The sequence below is a fragment of the Brachypodium distachyon genome, chromosome 3 (genome assembly GCF_000005505.3).
Source record: "Brachypodium distachyon strain Bd21 chromosome 3, Brachypodium_distachyon_v3.0, whole genome shotgun sequence".
Classification (NCBI taxonomy): domain Eukaryota; kingdom Viridiplantae; phylum Streptophyta; class Magnoliopsida; order Poales; family Poaceae; genus Brachypodium; species Brachypodium distachyon.
This window is the reverse complement of record NC_016133.3, coordinates 35,438,693-35,461,114: the sequence shown is the minus strand read 5'-3', so window position 1 is coordinate 35,461,114 and position 22,422 is coordinate 35,438,693. Positions and strand designations below refer to the sequence as shown.

At 46.1% G+C, this 22,422-nt stretch overlaps 4 protein-coding genes and 2 long non-coding RNA genes across 7 annotated transcripts; 3 read left to right on the top strand and 3 right to left on the bottom strand.

The window, feature by feature from the left end:
- Positions 1–1,209: 1,209 nt before the first annotated feature.
- On the bottom strand, positions 1,210–4,772 carry LOC104583696. 2 transcript variants are annotated; one of them, XR_002964909.1, is made up of 3 exons: positions 2,734–4,772; positions 2,525–2,642; positions 1,210–2,160 (listed from the first exon to the last, which is right to left on the bottom strand). It is a non-coding gene; the product is annotated as an uncharacterized LOC104583696 (long non-coding RNA). The 2 variants fall into 2 exon arrangements; XR_731614.3 differs by having other exon boundaries at positions 1,210–2,104.
- Positions 4,773–4,901: 129 nt separating this feature from the next.
- Positions 4,902–8,138, top strand: LOC100820929 (autophagy-related protein 3). Its single transcript, XM_003574284.4, has 10 exons — positions 4,902–5,219; positions 5,314–5,384; positions 5,674–5,790; positions 5,874–6,043; positions 6,142–6,227; positions 6,606–6,657; positions 6,762–6,827; positions 7,454–7,584; positions 7,683–7,793; positions 7,897–8,138. Exons 1-9 carry the CDS (start codon positions 5,059–5,061, stop codon positions 7,777–7,779), a joined length of 951 nt encoding a protein of 316 aa, XP_003574332.1. The 5' UTR covers positions 4,902–5,058; the 3' UTR covers positions 7,780–7,793; positions 7,897–8,138.
- Positions 8,052–10,165, bottom strand: LOC112271615. Its single transcript, XR_002964910.1, has 2 exons — positions 8,619–10,165; positions 8,052–8,295 (listed from the first exon to the last, which is right to left on the bottom strand). It is a non-coding gene; the product is annotated as an uncharacterized LOC112271615 (long non-coding RNA).
- A 2,331-nt stretch (positions 10,166–12,496) lies between these two features.
- LOC100846737 (transcription factor GHD7) lies at positions 12,497–14,969 on the top strand. Its single transcript, XM_003574283.3, has 2 exons — positions 12,497–13,327; positions 14,197–14,969. Exons 1-2 carry the CDS (start codon positions 12,821–12,823, stop codon positions 14,620–14,622), a joined length of 933 nt encoding a protein of 310 aa, XP_003574331.1. The 5' UTR covers positions 12,497–12,820; the 3' UTR covers positions 14,623–14,969.
- A 244-nt stretch (positions 14,970–15,213) lies between these two features.
- Positions 15,214–20,432, top strand: LOC100846429 (cell number regulator 6). Its single transcript, XM_003574282.4, has 4 exons — positions 15,214–15,484; positions 15,594–15,708; positions 19,192–19,457; positions 19,958–20,432. Exons 1-4 carry the CDS (start codon positions 15,365–15,367, stop codon positions 20,183–20,185), a joined length of 729 nt encoding a protein of 242 aa, XP_003574330.1. The 5' UTR covers positions 15,214–15,364; the 3' UTR covers positions 20,186–20,432.
- Positions 20,433–21,094: 662 nt separating this feature from the next.
- On the bottom strand, positions 21,095–22,186 carry LOC104584188 (NAC domain containing protein 52). Its single transcript, XM_010238356.3, has one exon. It carries the CDS (start codon positions 22,184–22,186, stop codon positions 21,095–21,097), a length of 1,092 nt encoding a protein of 363 aa, XP_010236658.3.
- Positions 22,187–22,422: the final 236 nt, after the last annotated feature.

The window sequence follows — 22,422 nt, the reverse complement described above, 5'->3', positions numbered from 1 at the left end:
ATAAGGCGGCCGGCCCCCCTTAATGGGTGATTAGGCGATGGTCTGCCGCCCGGCTGGCGTCTAGCGCCTTGGTGAACACTGCTTAACAAGCCTTTTAGGGTACATGGTACTGTCGTTATTTGCTTACTTGAATACTGATTGATGCCTCTCCACCTATTGGTGTCCCTTGGTCCTTGCTAAGCAGTGCAGGAAAATCATTGATAAGCCTCTGATAAGAAGCCTCCAGGGTACAAACAGTTGCTGAAGATGAGCTTATTCGTGGAAAGAAATGACCTGATGGATGTGATTCTTTCCTGTCATAATTGCATGTGTGTCTTACCAGTGAAACGATTCACAACGGTCCATTCAGATCTTTTGTTCGCTTATGTGGCTTTGAGGGAGTAGTCATGTGTGGTTTTCAGCTCAAGACGTGTTGGAGGAAAGGAATGCAGCACCTAACCTAAGGAGTTGTTAATTGAATGATGAAGATATCAACATCCTATCGTAGCACAGTTAGAGAAGTAGCTAGGTGCGCCCTCTCCATTGGTCATCGTATTGTTTTTTGGTCAGCTTTTGTTTAAGTCGTTCAACTCTAGCATGTAAAGGTAATTGCCGCCCATGGAAACAAAATGAATATTCTGTGCAGCTGAAAAACATTCTTCACCAAACACCAACTGGATATTTATGTGCACCTCAACCAAAAAACCTTTTAATATGCCATCGGAATGAGTTGCACATTCTAAATGCAGAATCAAATGGAACAAAAAGTTCATGCACATAAGGTGGCGGTTGTTGGGTGGAGTATACATGATGATATTCTTTCTTTTGACGCTGAGTGTATCCAGGGCTAAAGATGTTAGTTACTAGCAGTAAATCAGATCATTCTTCCGTGTAAATCTAAAAAGCGGCAAGTTTAAGCAAAATAGTCACTTAAATCAGTTCATTTCCCTGTGTTCTGAAAGGCAGCGACTTCAAGCAATTTATTCACTTAAATCATTCATGCGTAAAAATAGGAGTGAAAATACCTTGCCATTAAACAATCGGTTTTAGCCTGACATTTCTGCAAGCATAGGCTAAGAATGATACCTATTTTGATTCAACTTGATACAAGAACAGGAGTTGGATTCCAGCCATGCATAATATGGAAACACCGCTCTTGAGGTGGTTGCGTGAAACAATCATCTGACCGACTGCACATTCCCAGTCAAAGGAGCAAGATGATCTGCTCGAACATTAACTTCTCTATCAGAACAATAATTAACACATGATAATTGGTCATGATAATAACTCTGAGAATGTGATATCTGGATTTTATTAAAGCTCTGCTTTTGTTACAGCATGCAATTCTAACTCCCCAGATTATTTTCTTACACCAAAGTTTTGTCTGACTAGAGCACATGAAGAAACATGCATGCACACCTTCCAGTGTGATGTCAGCACAGCAATAAGCACCAGATAGCACAACAAGGTTGAAAGAGTCACCAAAGATTTTTCTGTAAGTTTTTTCTATTAGTTACTGTAAGTCATATGTAACACGTCTACTAAGGGAAAAATTCAGTTTAAGCAACTACTTGGAAAGCATCAGCAGTAGGAGGATGAGATGCCGAACTCAAGACAACATATTTTTTTGCTCCAGTGAACATCACATACAGCATAACAGCTGGCAGGAGGTTTCTGGATGCAAAAATTCTCAGATTGATCTTAATCCTGTGCATCCTCATGAAGTGCAGGATCCGTTATCACACCATCACAAGCAATATGAAAACACCAACAAGTGCCAATTTGGGAGCATCCTTTGGGCCACCAACTCTGCTAGGTTCATTTCGATCAGACTGGATGATTGTTGGGCCCATGGTGATAACATCTGCATCGGCATGGTCAAGCCGAAGGGTCTCATTCAGACAAGCTGAGAAACTGATCTGAAACCTTGCAAGCCATGCCAACTTAGTGTCTGAGATGGGCCTCATCATCCAATCACCGCTATATTTCATATCGGCCAATGAGCTTTTGCATGGAAATGGAAGCTTAGGTGCGAATAGCTCACCACGTTCATGATGCTGATTGTGATCTCCCTATTGAAGTACCTTTGCCTGGATCCCAGGATTTCAACATGCTTGTAGAATACCTGTTTTGTATTAGATTTGATCATATCCAAATTCTGGATAGTTCGCATAGCATCACCTGGCAAATAATCTCTAAGTCTAACTCTGCCCTCAGCAACAGCAACTTGATATAATGGAGAACAAAAATAAGTCGCTATTCAGCGATATTTGTAATAACAGGAGCAAACATAGAGGAACCGAGTTGATGTTATTTGGCAATCAAAATTAGCAGAATTAATAGTCAAAGACAGAGTTAACAGAGAAAGTAATGTTATTTGCCAAGTATATGGGTGATCACCAACAATCTTTTACTTAAGGTGTGGAGATTTTTCAGCTCTAAAGCTCCATATGGTGCTTATGGTTCTAGCAACAGACTCTGGTGTGACTAAGCATGACCATACAGTTCAACACTACTAATGCCAAGCATGTGGTAAGATATACACCTGAAGCAAGTTCTAAGCCCATCCTCATCAAAGCTGAAAAGCCTTAGAATAGAGAATTGCCAGGCATATGCAATTAAGGCCCATCGGTATCAAGACCTAACAAGCTGTCCTCCCAGTCCTGAAATGGTGAAACCACACGAAGCATATCAAAGTTAGATTAGAAACAATTCGCTGAACTATACTAGTATTGTTCTTCTGTAGACCTTTACTTGAAATTCTTGAAGGAAACAGCTAATGGTATTCAATGTATTCCACTTCTGAACTGTAGCTGCTTATAGATTGTTGGCACACACTTGAGCACATGATCCAGATAGCATGACAGGGAATCAGAAAATTTTGAATGAGAAGCAGCAACAATTTTGTAGATAAGCCTGAATAATTCCAAGGAACTCAAAACATCCAATACCTGAATGCAAACAACAGCTAAAACGCAAATGGCCATTATCTCAACAATTATCATTTCCTAAAAGGTCCAATTTTCTTGACATTCCTGATGTGATTTGAATAAAAAGAACTAATTGGTGCATTTTTCAAAATTCAGAATTGTCCAGGAAAATAGTAAAATACGCATGGCATCAAACAAAGGCATCAAGGCAAGATTCCACGGACGGATATAGTTCAATCCTGAATGTGAGCAAAGTAACCAAAAAGCTCAGATTAATTGAATTATAGATTTCCAAATATAAGTTCCCCACCCCACTAAGCAAAAAAGTTTAATTTGATCACCACGTCAGGTTAGCATATTTTGGGCCAGTTCTGCTGCACTGATATTTGAAAATGCATGATGCCAGAAAAACAGAGGATTAAAGCGTTAGCAATGTAATCGAATTCAGCACAAGCTGGTCCTTGGTGTTGCAAAACATTTATCCAAACATTGACTAGACATACAGCTATACAATTCTGGAATATATGGTGCATAATTCTTTACTAACCTTTCGTAGCATTTGCAGCACTCAGGTGATATCAGAATGGATAAACTTATGAAAAATATGCTTTGCCCCTCCCACCAATTTTCTTTTTACCTAATAACTCAGATCAATTATAGATGAGCTTGGTTCTCTAATTTCGCTCCCCTCCTGCTGAATTTCTGACTCCATCACTGTACCGATAGTCTGCAGAACAAATACTTGGACAGCACAAAGCTCTGCCATGCAGGATATGCACTGCATTACACATTTACACCCTTGCCTCTTTCTGTCAGACAATCACTAACACTGTGCACATTTCACCCACCTGGAGATGTCAGATAATATCTATTCAAATCCTCTTACTGGACTTCCATGGTTCCATATACACCATCCATGCGGAAAAAACCTGGGCAGTGTCTCCGTTTCTTTTATGTCTGCACCCCAGGTGTTGAACAAGAACGTCTTTTGTACAAACCGATACAATGTTGCATCAATGGATTCCCAATAGCAGCTGGACGGTCACATGACTACTTCCTTCAGAGCATTCCGTCAAACGCATTGTGTGCATCCAAGTGTCCAAACATGCCAAATACAACACCAACAGCTTCACTGCATCACCAAGTCCTAGTGCAGGCAGTATCTTCAAAAATGTAGAGCAGGTGACAGGAAAGGCAACCAATAGGCACGGCAAGTCTTCACAGGCAGCGGCAAGAAATCACCCCTGACAAGCCAGAACTGCACGAGTCTACAAGAACCAGAGGAGGTAGTACTCTGTACTGCCTACTCGAACACTCAGAGATTGAGTTTAGAGCCGACCCGGTCGGCAAGGAGCGGCGGATCACCAGATAAGAGGAGGGCGCGGTTGACGATAGCACGCAACCGAGCCGATCATTGCACCTTGGGCGGGAATGTGAACAGAAGAAGGGGGCGGTGATCCGCGGCGGAGACGGCTGCGAGGAGCGGCCCGGCGAGGGAGAGGAGTTCAAGAAAGGCCGCGTCGCTGGCGGTGAGATCGTCGAAGCACAGCGGCGAGTTGGGGGAGCTGGCAACGAACAGGCGGAAGAGGAGCCACAGGTGTACGTCGGTAAAGAAGGAGCGCGGGCTGTCCGCGCCGCAAAGGAAAGCCCGCTACCGACGAGACCGCCGCCGCAGCTTCCCTCGCGTGCATGGGGCGAGGACGGCCGCTGCGAGCCCGGCCGCGTCGATTATCTCCGGCGGAATCTCACCCGGCGCAATACGGCGCTGCTGTATCCGGGAAACTCTCTATGTAACGATGTTTCGTAATCAATGAAGTGCCGTATTCTCTCAAAAAAAAAAAGGGGAATAGAAAACAGTGGATTAACTAGAAATCTCCTCTTCCTGGACATGGCCCAATGAAAGGCTGGGCTGGGCCCAACCCAGCCGTTCCAAAGAGGACTAGGAGTCCAACTATGTGCGTGTTCCGACTCCGGTGGCGTACTGCTAGAAAACCGGAGACGTCTCCGCCCTGCTACTCCTCGCCGGTGCCTTCCGCTCGGGGCAAACCAAACTCCTCCTCGTCGTCCACCTCCTCTTCTCTCCCAGGCTTCCCCCTTGGCTCCTACGTCCCCGTCGAGAGGAAGCAGCGCAGAGAGGGGAAGCGACAGGATGCAGGTGAAGCAGAAGGTTTACGAGCTCTACAAGGGGACGGTGGAGCGGGTCACGGGCCCGCGCACCGTGTCGGCGTTCCTCGAAAAGGGCGTCCTCTCCGTCGCCGAGTTCACCCTCGCCGGCGACAACCTCGTCTCCAAGTGCCCCACCTGGTCCTGGTACGTCGCCGTCCGGGGGGATTTGGGGGTTTTCTGGTTGGGTGCGGTGGCGTCTGATTGATCTGGTGGGTTGGTGCCTGTGTTGTGTGTGCAGGGAGGCGGGCGATCCGAGCAAGAAGAAACCGTATCTGCCCCCCGATAAGCAATTCCTCGTCACCAGGAACGGTATGCTGCCACCGAATTGAATTGCGTCAGGATGTGATCCATGTTTCCCTGTCAATTTCACTTTGGTGGATGTATCCGATGATAGAATTGGTTGTTGCTTCCATGTGTTGATGGTGGTATTAGGCTACAACCGCAACATGCATGTTAGTTTAGACATATTTATGGAGTAATCGAACACAATTGACTGATCAGAATGTAAACGAGAGAGCTATAATAGGCACAAGAGTTCTTGCCTTATTAGAGGATTCTTATTCCTGCAAGTGAGCTGCTAAATTTGGCTTCTCTGCAGTCCCTTGCCTAAGACGGGCTGTGTCGTTAGAGGAAGAGTATGATGCAGAGGGAGCGGAGGTAGTTCTCGATGATGACGAGGATGGCGAAGGCTGGCTTGCAACCCATGGAGTGCAAGGTTGATCTCTCAATGCTGCTTTGTTTAACACTATGGGTTGCATGTGCTAAATCTTATTTAATGTTTTTGTTGGTAATGTTTAGCATCAAAGGCAAAAGAGGAAGAAGACATACCATCTATGGATACATTGGATATTGGAAAAGCTGAAGAGATAAAATCCATCCCCTCGTACTTTGGTGCCGGTGAGAAGCAGGATGAGGAGGAGGACATACCTGACATGGACACCTATGAAGACACAGGAGATGATTCGATAGTGAGACCATGAACCCATCATTGACATACCCGAGACAGGCTGACAAAGTTCAAAATCATTACTGATTCCGGCCTTTTGCCTTTCTCATCTCATTTCAGGCAAGCACTCAGCCCTCGTATTTTGTCACAGAAGAACCTGAAGATGACAACATCCTTCGTACTAGAACATATGATGTCAGCATCACGTAAGCTCTTTTTATCTAATTTCCATGTTTTGATTTATCCGTTTTGTTCAATAGGGTAGTGATAGTATCTAGTTGTCTGACTGGTGTGTAGTTTCATATTAACCCTAGTAGTAGCTATACATATCTGGTACCTATGTGTTCGTTTAAAGTCTTCCTGCTTGGTGCATGGTGAGTTATGGGTGGCATGATACACATCTGATTTGCGAAATATTTCTGAGTGAAAAGTTCTGTAATGAACTATATGCTGTCGGGGGTTGAAGGCTTGCCACTGTTGCTTGTGGGTAACTAGATGGTCCACTTAGTTCCGTTGATTTGTCCGAGTGTTGGAGTCTTTCATGCTTTAACTGGGAAGTATGTGAATAGTTCCTTCTGTTGCAGATATGACAAGTACTACCAAACTCCACGTGTCTGGCTTACAGGTTATGATGAGGTAAACTATGTGTGCACGTAGCAAGTGCTTCTTGGATGTAGTTACTGTGCTCTTACTTGTTACAGCCAAACTTGTTTTGATTGTTTAATTGGTTTTTATTGTAGTCAAGAATGCCATTAAAGCCTGAACTTGTGTTTGAAGATATCAGTCAAGACCATGCGCGCAAAACGGTACATCACTATCCTGTTTTATTACCTCTGTTTTCTGCATATTCACCTTCCTTTTCTGGCATGTCAAGTGGAATACACATACGAGTCAGATTTTTACCGTATCAATTAGTCAACACTCATAGTTGCCATGCTTATGTTTTGTGAACATGATTGACAGAGAAACAATTCAGTGCCATAGAGCATAAAACTATGCATAACCTAAGAATCATTAATGCTTTCAAAAATATTCTTTAATTATTCATTTGTAACATGTGCTGTGGACGTGTCTTCAGAAAATAGGTTCTTCCATGGTATATAGCCTTCCAGAAAATTTGGCACCTTTCAATATTTCAGGATCGGAGTCCAGACGCGAGTTTTTAAACCGCAGGGTCATGCATTTTATGCTCTCTCGATCCTAACTTTCAAGTTGATGTTTATAAGATTTAGTAGTAAGTTTATAAGCCAGTGAAGGTTTCACCAATTGCGGAGCTTCCTTAATAGGGTTTTTTTAAAAGGTTTTTTGTTGTTGTTGTTGAATAGACTCAAACGGCCATCCCTTGCTTGCATATAGTTTATCCAGCTTTGCTCATGCCCTTACACTTCTCCGACATTTTCAGTGGTTCAGCATCATTTTTGTGTTGATACAGGTGACTATTGAAGACCACCCTCACTTTTTAGCAGGAAAGCATGCTTCGGTCCATCCGTGCAAGCATGCTGCTGTGATGAAAAAGATCATTGACGTTCTAATGTCTCGAGGAGTTGAACCAGAAGTTGACAAGTAATATTCTTTATGTAAACCATTTACTGATTTATTTCGTGGTAAAAGCCAGCACCCTTATTGGTTGTTATCTGATTCATGTCTCCTCTCCTGGATAGGTACCTGTTCATATTTCTAAAATTCATGGCCTCTGTCATACCCACCATTGAGTACGATTACACTATGGACTTTGATCTGGGCAGTGCAAGCAGATAAGTTGCTGATTGAAGGTATGACAACAGAAAAATCCCCTCTTGTCGTCTGAAACACACTCAGCATATGTAACGATGACCCTGACTTCAAAATTCACACTGGTAACCATACATTTTACAGAAAAGCTGCATGTCAGACACAGACAGAAGATGATTGTTTGCCGGTGTTACAGAAAGGCGGGAATGCCCAAGAAGGCAGTCCAAGGCTGGTGGCTATGTCGCCGAATAATTGCCGTTCTTTGAAAAAGATTTGTACATTGTGTGCGTGTGTGTTGGTTTGTCTGGAAAGGAACTTTCGAGTGTTCATACGACATTCGTATTTGTTTGCATTCAGATTAAATCTATCCATTCTCGAGTCCTACACGTCTTCTTTTTACTGGTGCATACAACATACATATTTCTGTAGCATCAGTACTTTTTTTAGGGGAGTAGCATCAGTACTTAGGACAAACAATATCCTGAATCTGCAGCATGGCATCTCGAGTTCTGATGGGCCTTGCGTGGTCTGAATTGTGTGGGCCTGAAAAAAAAAAAAGAGTCCCATGTGAATATGCTCAGATGAAGAGTACAAGAGAATGGGCGCAGTTCGTTTGTGGCCCTGGTAAGTGAGATTAACGGCCGGTGTAGTTCCTTTGCTTTTTTTTTGCTTCTTTTATAGCTATGAAAGTAGACAGTCTATCTAGAGCAGCTACTGGCTATTTGTCTCATCCGTAGGCCATCATGTTTAGTTGGTTCAACCTCCGGAGTTTGCTGGTATCCCCTCTTCCTTGATCCTTGATGAATACAAAATTTTGTGTTCTAAAAAAATAATATGAATATACTAGTAAGAAAAAGGAAACTAACCGTGTGGAAATCCCCGCGGTCGCCGGAGCAAGCATGGTTGCAACTGGCAAGCGGGCAGCTTTAGCATATACTCCGTACCGATCAGGAGGGGTACGACGATGTTTTCCGCCGTCGTGGATGTCAGCATCGATCTGAATCGAATGGAGGAGAGCCAGACAGCACGTACGAGGCAATCCTCTGCCGCCACAAGATATAAACACGCAGGTAGGACGGTGCATGACGTCGTGTCGGCGACGTGATCCCGATTCTCGACCGCTTCCAACGAGGATCACAGGCCATGCTACCGTACGTAGCAGCGGCCGGCGCGCGAGTGGGCGAGTGGCGCAGGCGGAGCGCGCCGTCGCCGTCGCGCGTACTTGCTCGCAGTGTCAGCACATGGCCTACGGCGACTTCGCCGCGGGCGGACCCTTCAGTTAATCTTTCAAGGCTGTTTTTTTATTGCTGTGAATTGTGATAATTATGCTTGCTCAAATCAACTTTTGTTTGTTTTACCGTTTGATTAACTATTATCTTTTGTTCCTTTCACACTTTTTTTGCAGCACTTTATAGAGTAAAGTCAGCTGAATGATAGCATTTTATCAGAATTTAATATTTAATTGTCATCTAGGAATGCCGCAGATACAACTCCAGAAGTTTAAATTTAGTCAAAATTATTTGTTCAAAAAAAGTTCGTCAAAATTACAATACAAGTGGGTTTTTTTAATACAAAAAGATTTTGGTACTTGCCAAAATGACCAAAGTTTAGGAAATTCTGATATTATATCGATGAAACTTCACCAAAATATTGAACTCTGAGTTTTCGAGACACATGTTTTCGTATCTGTCGTTATTTCAAAAATTCAGCAAATTCGCAATGCTACATTATATGGTAGCAATAAAGTTGCCATGGCAACCCACACCAGCTGAACGTACAGCCTCAATAACGTACGCAATCTAATTCCGACTGGCAGTACTACCACGTCGGCTGGTCAATCGGCGCACCACTACAGAAAGCATAAGATGTGCCGCCAAGAACAACTTAACAGCATATGCGCTACACTATGATTGGCAAATGGAATCTATATATACCTTAGAATCGTACCTACATATATACCGCATAAACACTACTCGAGCTAGCAAGGTCGACGCGTACATATGCATGGACGATCGCGGTCATACTCCGTATCCGTATAACATATGCCCTGTCACCGGCCGGCAGATGGCGGCGCGCGCGGTACGTGGCGTGAGCGCACAGGCCGGCCGGCCGGGCACCGTCTCCGCGTGGGAAGGCGGCGCCGCCCGGCCTCGAATTAGTCCTACCCTCGATCGCGTCCCGTCCACACGCTCTGCTCGTCGCGCGCTCGCTTTCCCCGCGCCATCGATCGCCGTCTCGGAAAACAAAAGGCCGTCGGCCGTCCGGGGTCCGGCCAGCTGGGTCAAGCAAATTGCATATATACGCCGTAATTAACTTCCGGCCCCCTGGCTTAGCTCCTCGCCACACACACGGGATCCCCGCGCAGCCGCTAGCTAGCTTAGCTAGCCGTGAAGTCGCTGCTGGTGGCACCCGACGTTAACGCGGAGGGATCTTAGCCACTCGCGTCGCAGTTCGTCGCCGATTCCCACTGATCTTGGTAGCCACAGTGCTGCGCCGCCTAGTACATGCATGGAGTCATGGACACATGCGTGCCTGTGCATGTACTAGTACTCACTTGATCTGATCACACTCAAACAAAAATTTACATAGTATTTTTTTCTAGAATATAAAATTTACATAGAAATTACAAATTACATGCTCTCTCGATCTATATTAATTGTCTTAAATTTGTCTAAATGTGAATATATTTATGCATAAAAAACGTCTGGATACATGTAATATTTCGACAACTAATATGAATCGGAGAGATTACTTACCTAATGACGAGTAATTTGCTTTTTCGGTTAAAAAAAGTTGTAACGATTCGCCCTTTGTTTTGACTACATATTTCCGGGTCAGGGAAAAAAATGTGCTAGTTTTTGTTACTCCCGTCTTTAGCACTAACGATGGATCGATGTTTACCCATGATGTACACGTATTGACCAAACTACAGCCACATATGCTCGTTAATTCTAGCTAGCCCGTGTGGCTCACACGTTCTAGCGCGTCCGTTTGGAATGTACGTATAACCAGCGGTCCTTGTCTTAATTATTATCACTACAGTAAGTACTCAACACTTCTCGGCCACACGATTAATTAAACTATTTCAATGACTAGGTAGGTAGGCTAAAGTGACAAATTAAGCAGTAACGTACATATCCTCGTTCCTCTGTAGATCTCACTGCATTTCCCCAGTGTGAGGGCCAGGTTTCTTAAATTTTAAGCTAAGCAGCGAGGATGGCTTGCACAATCAAACTTCACTTTTTTATCGGAAGAGATTAGGTTTTTTTTAGAGAAAACGCAAATTAATTAGGTTCTGACGGATTTCGTATGTCCATGCATTTAGTAACCAACAGTGTTTCATTGAACAGTGTAGTGCAGCCGTACGTGCAGGCCCAGGCAGGGACAGTGTCTGCTTCCCTGCAGCAGATTGTTTGTCTTTCTTTCCCTTTCTATTTTTTCTTTTCTTTTCTTTTTTTGAAAAGAAGGTGCTTGTCCTCGAAGAATGCCGATCACACACATTAAACCCGGCTCCATCGCGATATCCTTTTGCAGTCAAACGTGGATCTCCTGTGGCCAAGCCTTTTCGCCATGAGTGGATGACATGGACCCGTTTCACGCCTTTTAACCTGTAGAACGTTCAGAGAAAACGACTTCCTGGGCCGGGCTACTAGCTAGCACGTACAGTATCAGATGTTATTGTTTCTAAAAAAAAAGCATCAGATGTTGAGTAAAAATAATTGTTCAAATGTCGGTTAAAGAAAACTGTTCAAATGTTTGTCCCCTAGCTACTTGAAAACTTTAACTAGTAGTATATCTTTGTATAAGAGAATTTAGTTGCTCATAAAAGTGGCCCCATGATGGATAAAAGTTACGGTTACTTAAAAACACATGCATTCTAACAACTACAAACTGTATTAATTTTTCTTTCAGAAAATAGGATGGATCCCTGGTCTCGAGTGAAGTCACAGTCATTAATTTTTTTAGAGAATTACACTTCTCTTGACCTTTGATGCACACAGCCTTTAAATATAAGTAGCATGATTTAAATCTCGGTACCCAAAGCAGTGCATGCACTCCTCCATCATGCATCAAGTCTGGTCCCCAAGGAAAAAATAAATGGAAAAAAAACCATGTGAACCATGTGCAACTGCAAGTTCTACCACTAAGCCACGGATCTGTTTACTAAAGTGCATAAGTTATGCCTTTTAGTATCGCTTTTTTCCGTAGGATGGGTGCATTCTACGTTTGCTAGAAAGTGTTAATATGGTTTGAGTTATAATGGCGAGAGTCTAAGTTTTTGTTGTAACAGAGGCCGATACGCTACGACCATGCATCCTGTGTTAGTTCAACATTTGTGGTAGCTGAATTGTGCTATGGTGAACTTATTTTATAGGAGTGTGGTTATGTTTCGTACGTCTGATTTTTACAGCTGGCATATCAGATCGGTTGGATTAATATTGGGATGCCATTCGTTTGTTTGGAATCTAACTTATTTCTAATTAAAAATCAAGAGGCTCCAAGTTGAGGAATCGACTTAAAGCACAAACCACGTCAATGGCTGAGGAATCACATCCAAACTTAAAAACCACGTCCAGGCTCGAGACTCTTTGCATGAAGCAAGGAGGGAGAAACACGGACCTGTCCACAGAGGATCCTTGGAGATCTGCAGCCCAGGCAGTAGCCAATGGGGAGGGGCCAAGTGATCTGGGAAGAAAGGTGGCTCCGGATCCTCCACGTAATGAGCGCTCCCATCGCTCATATCTCTTCCTCCCCTCTCATTCGCCACCCACCCATACTTATTCCCCTCCCGCCCCCTGCCCTAGCAAGCTTAGTTAGCTCATCGATCGATCGCCTCCTCCCCTCCACACAAACTCTTTCCTTTTCCTCCCCTCCCCGAGATTCACACACTCGAGCTATAGCTACCTAGCTTATCAGTCGTCGCAGTGGGGTGAGCTGACAGAAGCTAGCTAGCCAACGAGTGGAGCGGAGCTACAGGAGCGCCCGCGCCACACGTACGAGGAGCTAGCAGGAGCTGGGATAGTGGTCAATCGGGAGCTAGCTAGCTAGGAGCTTACGCGCGCCGTCCATGTCGGCGGCGTCGTGCCGCGTGTGCGGCGGCGGCTTGGAGGAGTGCGCGTGCCTGCTGCAGCGCGGCCGCGGGCTGCGGTGCGGGGTGGCGGCGGACCTGAACTGCGGCGGCGGGTTCCCGGGCACCGGCGGGATGTTCGTCCAGGCGGCGGTGGCGGAGGAGGAGCCGTCGCCTTCGCCGGCGGGGGCGGGGGCGGCGGCGGTGGGGCTGCAGGAGTTCCAGTTCTTCGGGCAGGAGGAGGAGGACCACGAGATGAGCGTGGCGTGGCTGTTCAACGACCACGCGCCCGTCGGCGGCGAGGACCGCCCGCCGCCGGCCACCGAGCTGCAGCGGCGCCGCCGCCTGGCGTTCGACGCCTACGCCGAGTACGTGCAGCCCGGCCACGGCCTCACGTTCGACGTGCCCGTGCCCGTGCAGATGCCGCTCGCCCGAAGCGGCGTTCACGTCGACGCGGCCGGGCTGGGGCTCGCCGCCGGCAACCCCGTGACGTCCGGCGCCGCAATCGTGAGTGGTTCGGTTCTCCACCCTTGACCCCTTGAAAAAAACTCATTGGTGTGCATGTGTACAGATTGACTAATTAGTGATGTGTATGTCGCAGATTCTTAATGACCGATCGATTAGAACTCAAATTCTCCCAGTTAGTTCTTTTTAGGATCTAATTAGTTCACGAGCGGACGAGCAGTGCATCATTTAAGTTCTACAGGAATACTTTGTCTTGTCTTCTTTCTCCGGCAACTATGGGTTTTTTTCCTTCAAAAATAGTTTAAACCCCGGTGTTTCCATCACCATTGCTAAAAAGTGTGTCAAGTCAATACAAAAACGGTATGCTCCAACTCCCTATTATCGGAAAAATAAATACAAAAATAGTGAGCACGTAAGAAAACCCGATACGAAACATGCATCACATAATTTACTGTTAACACACTATCTGAATAAAAGGTGAATAAATCCTGAGCTGCCATCTCCAATATATAGATGAAAAGAGGCAACTAGAAGTATATCACAGATATGTATCCGTCATTGACTTTTCTACTTTACATGAACAATCACGAATGGTGATATTTTTCTTCTGAAGTTAAGAATTGTCTACTATTGTTTACATATATGTAGGAGACAATTCTCATTACAATGTGGCCTATCACACCAAATGCAAGCTTGAGATTATAATTATCGGTTTTAGATAGCCAGACTCTGATTATCTACCACGGACAAATCACAATGAGTCCCAATCAATTGCAACGAAAGAATCATTTAATTTGTTTATGCTCGTTAGCATAACCATACACACGTACATGCACATATACACTCGTCAGTATTTTTTTTTACATAAGTCGAATATTTTCAAATTATTCCTGAAAGCCATTAATTTTCAGATGCCCTTCTGCGGGAGAGAAACGCTGACATTCACGGACGCCACGGCGGCGAGCTCCGTCGTCATCGACCCGAACGACGACGCGGTGGCGCCGTCAACTGCGTTCGCCAACGGCGGCGGTGCGTACTCGGTCGGCGACGACGTGGCCGCGGCGGCGCCGGCGGAGCAGCGGGAGGCGAAGCTGATGCGGTACAAGGAGAAGCGGAAGCGGCGGCGGTACGAGAAGCAGATCCGGTACGCGTCCCGCAAGGCCTACGCCGAGATGCGCCCGCGCGTCAAAGGCCGCTTCGCCAAGGTGCCCGATGCCGGCGACGTCGACCATCTGCAGGGGAGCGCGCCGCCGCCGCCGCCGTCTCAACAGCAGCCGGCGCAGGCCGCCGCGGGATACGACCCCGGCCGGCTCGACCTGGGCTGGTTCCGTTCGTAGCAAGCCAACATATAGTAGTGCAGTAGAAAGGTGCCGGCTGTAGGGAGGCTGGTCAGGCTGCCATGCGTATGCATGAGTTTGCTGCATGCTTAGAATTTCCATCTCCTAGATCATCGTCGTGTATAGGTCAGCTTGTCAAATCTCTGATTAATTATTACTCCTACTACCTGGCAATTAAAGAGCTCGTGCTTAACATTTAGTTCAGGATCATACCCAGGTCCATAGGTAATGTGTGATCTCTTGTCGTAGATATAATTTGTCCAACTGTTTTGGTCGTACGAATGCAAAGAATTTTTTTTTGGCCGAATTTACATATGCCAAGCAATATATAAGGCTTTTTCCCTCTTTGTGCTCAGTAAATGAAATGAGACAAGTGTTAAAAGAAAGACAGGCCTGAGTTCTCACATTGAGTACTGTCCACTTTACTTCTCATCCCTGTTAAGAAAGGGATTATTTTTAATGAGAAAACAGGACTTAAAAGATTTGTTACATTTCACATTTCCCTCCTGGATGAACCTTTTCCTCCTTGGGAGTGGGTCGAACCCAACCCCGACAGGGCGGTCGGTGGTCGGGTCGGAGGCGCACGGTCACGAACCAGATCGAGACCACCAGAGACCAGACCACTCGCACCGGTTCGTCGCTCCCCACCGCGGAAGCCCTCGCCTCCGTCGGCAAAACCCCAGGACGAAGGAAAGTGCGCGACGAGAGGAGAGCGATTTCGCCGATCTGCTCGGCAACTGCGATGGCGGGCAGCAGCAGCCACCCGTCGCGGTACGTGAGGCTGACGAAGAAGAACACCCGCTCCGGCCCCGGCGACGACATCCTCCCCGGCGAGCTCAACCAGCCCGTCTCCATCCCGCAGGTCAGGCCTCTTCTTTTTTGTTGTTGCTGTTGCTGCTATTGTTGGTTAGGACATCCCCGATGGTCTGCGATCTAATTTGTGTGATGTGCTCTGCTGTTTGATTGTATAGCTGGAGCCGAAGAAGTGCGGCGAGTGCGGGCAGGTGCTGCCGGAGAGTCACCGGGCGGCGGCCGACGAGCCGTGGACCACTGGCATCTTCGGGTGCGCCGATGACCCCGAGAGTTGTAAGTGACGTTGGTGCATTTCCTTCTAACCCTTGCCGTTCGATCCCCCTTCAACTGCCTAGTCGATTTCTAGTTTTGTTTACTTTCCCCACTCTAGATAGATCAAAAATTTCACGATTCGGCTAGTTATGAGGGATTGGAGGGTCAGTTTGTGCCTTCAGATGCGATGATGCTTGGAGATGCCAGTGGTGGCAGGAACTTTTTTGTAGATCTGTGCAGGTATAGGATTGTACTGCTGTGGGTGAGCTCAGGATTTGTGGCTACTAAGCACACTTACTGCACAAATCAGTAACTACTGGTTTGTTTGTATGGTATTAAAGTGTTACAGAGTACTGTAAGAGACAGTGGTTGAGTGCTTCAGTTTTATATCCCGGTCCTGCGTATGGGGCACATGTGGGTATTTTTTTAATTATGAGACCATGCACATGTATATCAGTTGAACCATTACCCTGAAGTTGCCAAGTTGGTGTTATTACTGTCAAGAACAATCCTAGACGCGTGAAGTTGGTTATGCTAAAGCTGGACTGGGTTTTATCATTTTTTTTGTAATACTGTTATCTAAATCTTGCCAAATTTGGTTCCAGAATGACTTATCATGTCTCTCTGACAACATTCATCAATTCATGTCAAACTTCCAAAAGTTTATTGTATTGCCCAGTATGTCAGGCACAATGTCACCATTCACCGGCCGCCTGGTACCCATTCATGTACTGTTGAAAATTAGTTTGTAAGAAATTGGCCAATATATATCATATATGGCATGTCAAAGCGGCATATTAGTCTCTTAAAGGCGTTCATACCGGATTCATGGCGTTCCTCCTGTTTTCGACTAGCTGTGTGCACGGACTTGCTGCATGGAGATGAACAATGCACACCGAAGGGTTCAAATGCTACTCTGCTGATTTGAACTCCTGGTTAGATAGTAGCGGTTCTGCAGCATGCAGATGGAATTGTAAGAACGATGACAATGTAAGCAAAAGGGGATGAGCAGAGGACTCTCAGAGTGCTGGCATGGTGGCATCCTTCTAGTGAAGAAAAGCGAACCGGCAGATGTTCTGGACAAGGATGGCCCAAACACCTATCCTCCTATTTTCATTTAGGCTTTTAGTTTTCCTTTTTTTTCACTTGTGTTTGTTTAAGATTATTTAAAAATGAAAGGTGAAATTCTTTTGTAAATTTTATCTAAAAAATACAACGAAATATATTTTGCTTATAGATTGATGTGAACTTACCTTGTGAGTCCACTACTATGGCACTGGGTCAGGAACACTACTAGCGAGGCTTATAGGTGGCCAGTTCCTAAAGAATGTGTCAGCTAACCTAGCCTATCGAACCTGGTACACCTGAAGCACAAAACTAGATATATAGATAGCCCTACCTACGAATAGAAAAATCTTGTATTTTCTTCTTCTAGTAAGTCTTCAACTCATTCCTTCCATTATCGATTATATTTTATACTACGCATATAACTCCACATTATGAACTGGAGGCAACATGATGCGTACCTTACCTCAATTGCGAGCTATTTCACCTAGAGGTTCGTGATCGAACAGTCCAAATTGGGCAATTCTTAATTTTGTTTTATAGCAAAATGTATGGGTCGCCCTTTTCCCGCATTTGTCTTAATTGCTACTCCCTCCGATCCTAAATTGTTGTCGAAATATTACATGTATCTAGACGTTTTTTAGGAATAGATACATCCATATTTGGGCAAATTTGAGTCAAGAATTTAGGATCAGAGGGAGTATTAAAAAACAAAATTAGAAATTACACAATGAGGACAGACACTTTTCACCGCTTGTAAGAAACAAAGAGTAGCAGTTACAGCGTTTGATTTCTATATTACCAGGTTTTGAATGTAAAAGACATCCTTTTCTTTTGATCTGTATTTGAAAATTCATACACTTCTCCAGCAAATTGTTAGTTATGGTTTTCGCTCTGTTAGGAACTCTGCAAAATGCTCTATGATGACGCAATCATGAATTAGCAATATTGATATTTCAAAGAAGCAAAAACATGGAGTTGTAACGGTTACTTTTTTAGCACCATGCCCATGATTTCGATGTAGTAATGTCTTTCTTCTTCAATCTGTAATTTGAAATTCTTCTAGATGTATACACTAGTTGCTATAAAACCAGTGAACGGATATACATGGCCGTACCTAGGAATCTGAGGCCACTGTGCTAAATCCAAAATGGGGCCCTAAAGTTGGAGGATGCCGATAACCTGAATTTATTTTTCATTCAATTATACAACCTCAATATATGTTATTTATTACAACACTTAGTATTATATCACATATTCATGCAAAAGAATAAAGGTAATATTCAAACAGTAACTAACCTCAGCTTCTACTGGAGATGAAGCTAAGTGTGCTAAATCCCTGTGCTATTGTTGCATCATCTGTCTAGTATTTCTTTAAATAAAATCTTCAATTATATATGCGGTTTTCTAGTGCTATTGTTGCCAAAACATCCCTGTTTTACAAATCAAATGTCCGAACCAAAACTAATGACTTAAATATTGGCACATGAATTATTGGTTTAGCATGATAAGGAAAGGAAAAAAAACTTGATGCAATGTATAATCCGAGATCAAATGCTTGGAGGTGTGGAGTCCAGCGATCTGGAATGACGGCGACGAGAGGTCGAGAAGAGGTTTCAGCCAGTCAGGCGATAGACAGATTGAGAAGTCACGGCTGGATGCTGGGCACTGTTTTTTCCATATCAAACTATCCATCCTGGAGATGAAGCAATCGGCTGGGTGAAGAAGCGATAGGCGGAATCGAACGATTGAATCAGAAACAAAACACATTGATATTGATACCAGGCTAGTCTGTTTTGTTTTTTCTCCCTACAGGGCTGACCAGAATTAGACACCTATCGTGGGTTTCTTTCTTCCTTTTTCTCCCTGCTCATCTTGGGCCCTCTATTCACGGGGAGTATATGATTAGTACTAATTAAGTAAGATTTGGGGGCTCCAATTTTTTGGGTGCCCTGTGTGGTTGCCCACTTTGTCCCTGCTGCTATACGGGCCTGTGGGCATAAATGACAATGTGCATGGCCGAATGCTTAAGCAACGTCATTGTTCTGTAGCTAATGGCATTGTGTTGTTTTATACATAGGTTGGATTTCTTGATTCTTAGTGATGTATCTTTTGATATGCTCCTTTGTTGCTTATGTTGTCATCCTGAACTTGAATATAAAGTAGCTAAATCTAACTGCAAGAAGGACCATCTCCAGCTTTACCCAAGTTCCTGATTTTAAGCACCAATTTGGGAAGTTTGTACTGAGCATACCCCTCTTAGAGTCTTAGGCCTTAGCCTATTGTTAATTTCTCATGGGGCCTACATTTCTGCTTATTTCAACATGTACATCTTGCTTTCAGTAGCTTTATGCTTCATTTCGACTGAGTTTTCCTATGTATTACTGCTATATTCTGAGATACTTCTGAAGCTCATGCCTGATCTTCTTACTTTTTTAGGCTGGACTGGTCTATTCTGCCCCTGTGTGTTGTTTGGACGAAATGTTCAGGCTCTTAGAGAAGATATCCCATGGACAACACCTTGCACTTGCCATGCTGTCTGTGTTGAAGGTGGCATTGCACTGGCGATCCTTACGGCTATATTCCATGCTGTTGACCCAGGAGCATCAGTCCTGATTGGTGAAGGCCTGATGTTTAGTTGGTGGTTATGTTCTACCTATAACGGTATTTTTCGTCAACAACTTCAGAAGAAGTATCATCTCAAGGTACTTCTTCTACTCTTCTGCTGTTCCCTTCTTTTATGCCATATGATTAACCGCATTCAGGAGAACATCAACTAACAACTGTATTCATCCCTGTATATCCTCACAAAGAGGAATATTATGTAATTTGAGTGAGAGAGCTCTGTCATTCAACAAACTATCTGTCACTGTCCTGATTTTGTTGTTTGGCATTGTCCACCGGTGAGAGAGACTGCCTTCTCTCAGGCCAGCAGTTCTAATACAGGAGCTGATCATGTCATTTAATTGCTGGACGTTTTGCTTTGCTGATCTTCGTGACCATGGGGATTCCTTGCACTTCCTTTTTTATTATTCTGTTCACTTTTTTTAATGAATATTACTCAGTAGTGTTGGTATCACCTTTTCATGGTAACCAGTGCTTCCCGAAAAGTCTCTATCCTTGATAGGCAGGGGCCGGATTTCTATTTTCGTGCACTATATCATGAAATTTCTTTAACCATGACTTCTTGCTCTGCTTCCTCCAGAACTCTCCATGTGACCCTTGCCTTGTCCACTGCTGCTTGCACTGGTGCGCAAACTGCCAGGAGCATCGTGAAAGGAGAGGTCGCCTCGCAGACAGCAGTGTTGTTCCAATGACGATCGTCAACCCACCAGCAGTGCAGGAGATGAGCGCGGTTGAGAACCAGGCTTCCACATCGGAGCACGGGGAACCAAAGACTGAGCATGATGATGTGGAGGTCGTGCCTCTGTAGGAGAGAGATAGCATGGGAACTGAAATTGGGCTCGAGTCATCGCGCCATTTAGCTCTCTCTATATATACTGTCAATACTGATAGAACATCGGACTGTGTTCTTCTGTCAGGAACAGTATGGAAACCTTACAGCACAAAGAGCCTGAGTATTTCCTTGACATTGCTACCTGTGTAAGAGTGTTGCCCTTGAGCGTGGTTAACAGAAGAGATATGTGGGTATGGTACAATTAGTGTGCTCGGTTGTTCCATAGTGTCTTTGCGTCTCTTTGTTCGCCACAATCCCTTCGTTTCCGGCGAGCAGCAGGTACTTTTCCTTTTTCTTCAGCGCTGTTGTCGCGAACCTGAGCGCTTCAGATCACCTGCACCCGGATCGCCACATCAATGCTACTGCATGTGCTCGGGTGGCTTACATGTGGGCCATGCTGACTAGATGCCACATAGGCAGAGTCAACAGGCCATGAAAACAGTTGGAACTACCGTAAGGACCTCTAGTTGACCCTTTCATCAGAAATCTAAAGAGGGCTAAACACGAATTTTGAGTACGGCAGGACCAAAGTCAATGCATATTGAAAGACCGTGAATGCATTTCATCTGGGTATTAAAATAACCATTTTGATGTCGTACAAACAACCTCGTAAACTATCACAGGATAACTCCAACAAATTGCATGCTAAAGCACTGTAATGAATAGTTAAGCTAACTGCAATAAAACTAAGAGCTATCCAATGGCTACTACATGCAAGAACATACAAGCTACAGTGTACTACTCAGATATTCATCTCAAGCAGGCCGTCCCCGAATTCTCCATCTCAGTCGAAGCGGTCGTAGTAAATCAACCATCCTGCTGGAATCTCACGAAATCATCGACAATGTTCCCCAGAGACCCCCACGACGGATCCGCTGCCTCCGACTACACCGGATTCTCGTTGATCCACTGCAAGAACTCGTCGAAGGGCATGCTCAGATCGTCCACCGGCATCTCAGCGGACAGTCCGGGCGACGCAGGCGGAGGCGGAGGTGGAGGTGGCGCGGTCTGTGAGAAAAACTGGCCCTGCTGCTCGTCGTACTGACCAAGACCGTTCACCGGCATCGTCTCATCGAGTATGCCCGGCGAATACGCAGGTGGAGGCGGAGGCGGCGCCTCCCAGACCTGATCGTACAGACCAACAACGTTCCCCGGCGGCGCGGGCCCCAAGTGCAGGCCGTGGTAATTCATAAGACCCGGCGGCGGCGCGCCCTGGCCCTGAGGTTGGTGGTCGAGAGGACGCCGGACGCGCCCCGGCGGCAGCAGGGCGGCGACGGAGTCGAACCAGTCGGGCGGGACCAGAGCCCGCGCCGGCTTCTTCTGGCCGTCGGGTCCGTAGCGCACGCCGTCCTCGCCGAAGATCTCCCTGAGCTCGTCGTTGGTGGCGTTCGGGGTGAGGTAGAGCCGGTAGAGCGCGGGCGCGCCGCTCTTCCCCGTCCCGTCGTCGAGCGCGCTGGTGAATTCCTCCATGAGCCAGGGCGTCTTGGACGCCTTCTTCCCTGGGCCGACGTAGAACTTCAAGGTCTTCTTGACCCCGTCGACGGCGGCGAGCTCCATGCGGCTCTGGTCCATCCGCCAGTACCCGCCCGTGGCCACGCGGCGGTCGGCGCGCCTGGCGCCGGCGCCGGGGTTCTTCCTGGACTGGAACTTGGTCTCGCTGAGGAACCACCACGAGCGGACCCGACCCCGGATGCTGGACGGCGGGTACCTCGCACGTAGCTCGTCGGGGCTGGCCCCGTAGACGTTGTCGTGGAAGACGAAGCCGTGGGTGTCGTGGAGCGGCTCGCCGGCGATCCAGCGGTTGAGGATCCCCACGCTCTCGTTCCGCGTCGGGGAGAAGTAGACGCCCGGGGGAAGCTGGACAGGCTGGAGAGGGTTGGCGGCGGCGGGCGACATTTCCGCCATGGCCTGCACCACGGAGCTGCTGATGCCACTGGCGGAGGACGGTTTCTTGGTTTGCCTCTTCTTGATGGCCATGGTTGGATGGATTGAGTTTGAGTTTGAGGAGGGATTGGAGCGGCCGGGCGGGCATTATATGCAGGTGTGGTTGAGGAGGAGTTGGGGTCGGAGTTGGGGTCGGAGTCGAACTCCCGGCTGGACGCGGCGGCTGCTCTGGATCGATCCCGTCCCCGACTCGGAATAGGTCCTCAGTGCCGTGATGAGCCTTCGATCTATCTCTTCCCCGACATCAACACCGTCAAGCTGCTCGCCCT